The sequence below is a fragment of the Melanotaenia boesemani genome, chromosome 17 (genome assembly GCF_017639745.1).
Source record: "Melanotaenia boesemani isolate fMelBoe1 chromosome 17, fMelBoe1.pri, whole genome shotgun sequence".
In the NCBI taxonomy this organism is placed as follows: Eukaryota; Metazoa; Chordata; class Actinopteri; order Atheriniformes; family Melanotaeniidae; genus Melanotaenia; species Melanotaenia boesemani.
Window position 1 is genome coordinate 16,022,984 of NC_055698.1, and position 6,914 is coordinate 16,029,897.

The window sequence follows — 6,914 nt, forward strand, 5'->3', positions numbered from 1 at the left end:
ACAGAAGTAAAATAGTAATAGGTGGAATACACAGACCTCACTGGGTAACAGATGTTTTTCTGATACACAGAAAGTTTGTATTTGTGACGATCACATGTTTCTTTGAGGTTTGTTTTCATTTTGATTAAACAAAGAATATTTTATACAATATTATGTTCACCACACTAGTCCTTTACTCATGGCATTAAACTAGGTTTTGTGCTGGTTATACAAATAGCCAAAATATTTGGGTATTTCTTTTCTACCCAAGTATCCCCACCCCCCCCCCCCCGAAAAAAGGGGGTCTCTAACAGAAATATACAAGATGTGGAACAAACAACACAGAACAACACAGACAGAAAACAGGACACAATGATGTATGAACAGTAGGACATTTCTTTTGAAATATTTGGTATTTCAAAAGAAATGGGAGGAGATAAAATGTGTACTTATTACCATATTTCATGACTCATATTTGAAGCATATAAAACCCACGTTTTGGATAACAGCTTTGCTCATACCTTGAGAAGCTCTTCAGATTGTAGGAACTGTGTTCTTGACGACATGAAGAACATGATGATCTTCACTCCGCTGTGTCTGACCCTGTGCTGGATGCTCTCTGTGGACTCCATGAGGGTGAGTTCAACTTCAGTCATTCCAAAACTTCACCAATAAAATCATGTTTGAGCAACTTTATGTTTTGTTGGTAGAGTCCAGGAGTGGCTGTAAATGGCAAATTAAAATGAACTGAAGCCAAATTTTTTTTCGGTGGATTGTTGAACAACCGACACTTTGGCACAGATGAGTTTTTATAGCACATTTTTGTATACAGCATATGTTAATTTTTTGCTTTTGAACTTGTTTAGGCTGCATGAATTAGCATATGTGTTCCCCTTTTATAGATCTGATTGTAGATCTGTTTGATATGTATTTATTTTGTTTGGGAAAAACAACAACAAAGAACATTTTTGTATTACAGTAAACTGGTGCAAAATATTAATAATTTTTAACATTTCTCTGCACTGCATTAAGCTGCAGTCAGACTTTGTGTCAGTAATAAAGTAATATCTGTAGTATCTGATCTCTCAACAGCAGCCGTTCCTTAAAGTTCACAAAGTCGCCAATGACATCACCAAAAATGTCCTTTTCATGTGTGTCTGTTGTTCTTGGCATAAAAATTAGGTCTTCAAATGTGATGAGGAACATAGTTCATAGCATTATTTCCACTTATAATGGAAAACATCATCACCAAGCTCTCATTCAGGAGATTGTGTCTTCTAATTGTCCACAGAAAAATTGTGTTGATGTACAATTATCAAGAGAGCAAATAAGACATGAATGATTCCTCCTTGATTCTCTGTTTGAGTCAATGACTGAGGAAGAGAAAACAGAGATATCATATGGTTGTTATTTTAAAGTTAACATCCAGTAAGTGCACTAGTAAGTGGTCACCTCCATTTGCATCTACATGTGATAACTGGAATATTGTAACAAAAAGTTCTTCCACTTACATTTCTTTACTAGAAGACAAAACATCTTAATCTGATATCAATTTTCATTTATTCTTTAATCACGTTTCTAAATACACAAAATAGACGTCAGCAACACCAAACAGCAATAACTGTCTCTCTTCTTTTTCTATTTTATTTTGTTTATAGATCCCTCGCAGTACCGGGTTCCCTTTAAACATGGCTGACCAATCGGTTGATGACATGTACGATGGCTGCAACGACAAAGCGTCAATGGACAAGATCAAAAAGCGGTTTTCTAAAGAGCTGACATGTGGAGTATATGCACAGGCCTGGAAAAAAGCTCAAACGTGTGCTGTTCAGAAGTTTAACATAAGGAGCAAGGAGGACATGGCTCTGACCATGGATCACATGCAAGCAATCTGTGTGTACACAGCTAATGATGTGTATTCACAGTTTAATACAGCAGTCAGAGAACAAAGGAAAAATTATATTAAGTCATTCCAGTTCCATATTTTACATTCCCTGTTGACGACAGCCATTAGAATCTTGAATCCTCAACGCCGCTGTCACACCACCTACAGACGAACTGGAGTTGCATTTACTGGAACACTCAACCAAAAAATTCGTTTAGGTTCCTTTGCATCCAGCTCTTACAGAACAGACCTGACCCACTTTGGTAGAGAAACCTGCTTTAGGATTACCACCTGCTATGGTGGATATTTGAAAAGATATTCAGTCTTCAATGACAGCGAGCAAGAAGTGCTCATCACACCGTATGAGATGTTCGCTATTAAAGACATAGTTAGACCACCACGTGTAATCAAAGGGCTGGAAGACTGTAAAACTGTCTATGTGTTGGCGAGTGCAGGACGTCAAAGTAATCTGAACTGTAACTTATTTAAATAGCATCCACTGGTTCATTCTGGGCAGAAGGTTAAAATGTTATTCAGCTCTCGCTTGTCATGAAAACCCAGATAAAATATAATGCAAACAATAAAATTAAAAATGTTAACAGGGGCTATTGTTTCCAACTTTATGCTTAGTCTTCATTGGATTCCTTGTAATCTCATGTTGTTCATACAGGATAGTTGAAAAGTTTAATGGAAACTTCATATATCTACATCTTGTCTTTCTGTTCTGTTCCTCCTCATATGCAACTCACTCAACTTCTTTGTGCCTTTTTTTTCTACATTCATGTGTAGAAATGACTCCCAGCAGCTGTAATGTTTGTCTTGACGGAGCTGCTGGGCTGCTTTCTGTAATGGACCATTTATTGCAAGAAATAAACGTGTAAAAAGGCATCTTTGTTGTTTCTCTGTTATTCTGGATTTACTGCAGAATGTGATTTTTTTCAGTTGAACTAAAAAGTAGCCAGATGTCAACTTTATGGAATCTTGACAGCTGTGTCACTCCCAATACACAAAGACCCGACCCACAACCCACAGGGCCCAAAGACCTATTACCATGTCATTAATGACAGGTTAGAGTGGTATGAGTAGGATTAAAAAGCTGGCAGGATTTAATACAAAGGTGGATCAGATGAATGGAGGCCTGGACAGATTGATGAACTAAACACGTTTTTCTATAGGCTCAACTATTCCAGTGTCATAGGAAAAATAATAATAATAATAATAATAAAAAAAAAAAAAAAAAACACGCACAAACACACACACACACACAAAAATGAAAACACACACACTCATGCACACAAAAACCCCCCCAAAACAATTACAAAACTTTAGCGTATTGATTTGTGACCTCATCTTTACTGTTTCTTTATCAGTAAAAAAGTCTAAATGAACTTTGTAAAATGGTCATGCAGCAACAGTGTTTTTACATTTTAAAAAGTGAAATATTTTTTTTTTTACAGGCCAGTGGAGCTACACATATGAAAGTACATGGTTTATATTAGGTAAAATATGCTAAATGCTTAAACTAGATATGGTTGATTGCTGGTGGTATAAAATCCATAACAGTTGTGTTCTCATCAGCACAAATTCCAGTTTCTCTGTTTCATGTCATGCTGTGTTGTTAAAGCAGGCAGGTTCAGTTCAGGATGATACTCAACGAATCTTCCCCTTCCCTCAGCCACACAGACTTCACACCCACTCTGCAACCACAGCTTTTACAATACTTTTTATTCTGGGTCAGGACAAGTTTTCAGATTTTTGGAAGACATCTTCATTTTAATACCTAGAAAACAAAGTTTCATGTTTTATTCCCTCAATGACTGTAGACCATTTATACTACATCCCACATAATGAACATCCTATAAATATATAAGTAGGGTATTCCATATCCTATAACTATATATATATATATATATATATATATATATACTATACTTTGGAAGTAAAAGTAGAAACTCTTGCTTCTGCATTTTTGCTTTGTTATTATCAGCAATTTTCATCAGTGGATGTGCAGTTCATTTGAGAAAGAAATAAGCTAATAATGTTAATCATTTACCTCAGTATATCGTATATCTAGTGTGGTAATTGCTTAGGAAAGTTTAAAAACTTTATGACTTTCTTTTAACCTCGGTAACTAAATTTGTGATTAAACGTTTACATCTGAAAATCATATTTCAAATCTCATAACCAAACTGCAGAGATAAACACCAGCAGATTGTCATGTAGGAAACACATCATGCTTTCATATGAGCTGAAGTAAAGCAGTTTGATGCTCTTTTGTTGAGTCCTAGATTGTGGTGACAAGTTACTGCCTCTACTGTAAATGCTTAACAAGACATTATATCATTTCTCCCTCAGAGTCATTACTGGAGATACTTATGAGATTTACTTTTGTGCTCTTATCTGAGGATTAAAACACACAAACTGTGAAAAGGCCCCCTCTAGCGACCATACTGTGTAACAAAGGCAGCTTAACTTCTCTCTCCCCACTTGCTTTTCACCTAACAGCCAGCCAATCAGAGCACGCCAGCGTTAATTAGTCCAGACCAGAGCCCTTGATATACTCAAGTTATTAAACGTGTCAGCTCTTTATTTAAAGGTTGAAATCGCTTGTCACCAAAGCCAAAATAATACCCCCCCCCACCCCCTCAAAAAAAAAAAAAAAAAAAAAAAAAAATGGCTATTGTTTCCACCTTCATGCTTACTCTTCATTGGGTTCCTTGTAAATTCATGTTGTTCATACATCTATATACATAATTTTTATATATATCTATATACATAATATATATATATATATATATATATATATATATATATATGCGGCTGGTATATATATCTTGCCTTTCTGTTCTGCTCCTCCTCATATACAACTCTTTTTGCCTTTTCATGTGTGTAAATGACTCCCAAAGCTGTAATGTTTGTTCTTCCCCTGATGGAGCTGCTGGGCTGCTTTCTGTAATGGGCCATTTATTGCAAGAAATAAATGTATAAAAATGCATCTTTGTCATTTGTCTGCTATTTGGGACTCACTGCAGATAATTCTACAGCAAAAGTCTGAATTGTTTAGAAAACAAGCCAGAAATCAACCTGATGGAATCTAACAGCTGTGTCAAACAAGCCCAATCCAGAAAACCCACCGAGAAGGTACAAAGGGACTGATCAACATCCCATTTATGTCATCCTGATAGATCAGAACACATCTGATGGTGAGAGTTAGATCTTTTCAATATTAGGTGATCATAAAACTGCATCTGGTAGCAGAGGTGGACTGGGACAAAATGAATGGGTAAGGGTTGGGGTAAAAAGGTTTTTTTTTTTTTTTTTTTGACCTGCAGACATGTTCTGGTCCCTGGGGTGCCTAGCCTTAGTGTTGGGTCGGCGTGGCCCACAGTGGTTTTGCCATGGGCGGTCGGGCCCCGTCGGGTTCCTGGGTGGGGTTCTGCTGGGGGGAATGGGTGGCCCTTGGGCCTGTGGGGCGCCTGCCCTCCGTGCGGCCCGCACCTCAGTGGCTGGCGTCCGCTGGGCCTGCTCGCCATCGCCCTGGGCTGCCCGGTGCCCCTGCCCCGTCGCGCCGGGGGTTCCAGTCTGGGGGCCCCTCTGCTCTGGTCCGGGTGGGCCGCTGCTGTGTCTGCTTTGGCTGTCCTGGGCTTGGTGCTCTGTGGACCTGCTTGGCCTTTGGGACCTCGGGCTCCCCCCGTCCCCAGCTGATGCTTCGGGGTGCGGCGTGATCGTGGCCCCCTTGCAGGTACACATTTCCTCCTTGTTGCATGGCCACACATGCATGTTAACAAGTGCATGCTCACAAACGTGCTCGTCTCTCCATCCGCTTCTTACTAAATGTAGCTGATGTTTGTGTGTTGGTACGTTTGTCTGCAGGTTTGATGACTATTGTAATTTTTTATATCATCATCATCCTATTTTTCTTTTGGTATCATTTAGTACTGTGGTAGTTTATGTTGTTGTTTTTTTTTTTGTGATATGTTCTGGGCAGCATAGACAACTGTTATTTCCACATTTTAATCCTGTCCTTTTCTCCCTTTTTTTTCTCTCTCTCTTCCTCTATCTCCCTGTCAGGTTCGGCACTGACATATAAGACTAAAGAAAATAAGATTACAAAAAAAAAATAATAATAATATCAAGGGCAGCCATGTATATAACATGCCTCCCTTGGTAGAGCAAATCTGTCAAGCAAAATATGACACACAGACCACCGTTCTGTATGTTAGGATGCTGGACAGGACAGGGTAAAAGAGAGAGAAAAAAAAAAAATCGGATTCATTAGATATCAAATGTAACAGGACAGAACATTGAATTTATGAATAACAAAGTCAGTCTAGTCATTTCAACCTGTTGAACTCCAGGTTATTGTAACATTGCTCAGCTGATGATTGCATGCAACCATTAAGTCATTCTGATCTGATCTGTGCAGCGTGTTCATGTAGGCTGCAGTAAAATGAATATTGTTTTATGTATTGTTTATATATTTCCTCATTTGTTTTCTTATTCTTTTCCAGATTTATTCTGTTTTGTGGCACTCCTATTATTCCATACAAGTGATGTCACTCAACTTAAAAATGAGACCAGGAGCTAATTTAAAGATACTTACAGCTTTAAATGTTCTGTTTCAGAAAAAAAAACAAAAAACAAAACAACAAACAAAAAAACAAAAACACAATGTTAACAGCAAGTCATGCTGCATCCTCAGAAATATAAACTTCAGTCTCTTGCTTCTGTGTTTTTATTTCAGTACAAACAGCAACCATGTTTTTTCATTAGTAGTCATGTAAATAAATTGAGAATGACATGAGCTAATACTAACCCTACATGCACCATGTAAAACATTTTTATATCTCTTTTGCGAAAAATGTTACATATATATGTTATGTTTTATATATATATATATATATAAACATCCTGTTATGCTAATCTTTGACCACTGGAGGTCACCCCTGCTGCAAGAAAAAAATTTGAGGAGTCAGAAAACATCAGTTCTCTTAATGAGCAACAACTTCATCACTAGCCTCTCTGCTTTCTTTACAACAAGTGAATCTTC

At 37.7% G+C, this 6,914-nt stretch overlaps 1 protein-coding gene across 1 annotated transcript; it reads left to right on the plus strand.

Annotated features, from left to right (window-relative positions):
• The first annotated feature begins 491 nt into the window (after positions 1-491).
• LOC121628113 (ecto-ADP-ribosyltransferase 4-like) lies at positions 492-2,743 on the plus strand. Its single transcript, XM_041967024.1, has 2 exons — positions 492-615; positions 1,638-2,743. The coding sequence occupies exons 1-2, from the start codon at positions 544-546 to the stop codon at positions 2,355-2,357; spliced, it is 792 nt and encodes a 263-aa protein (XP_041822958.1). The 5' UTR covers positions 492-543; the 3' UTR covers positions 2,358-2,743.
• The last annotated feature ends 4,171 nt before the right edge of the window (positions 2,744-6,914 follow it).

Bases quoted from the DNA above. Each gene is read 5' to 3' on its own strand.
- LOC121628113 (XM_041967024.1), top strand. From the start codon at position 544: ATGAAGAACATGATGATCTTCACTCCGCTGTGTCTGACCCTGTGCTGG. The intron at 616-1,637 runs GTGAGTTCAACT...TTTTGTTTATAG, and splicing joins TCTCTGTGGACTCCATGAGG to ATCCCTCGCAGTACCGGGTT.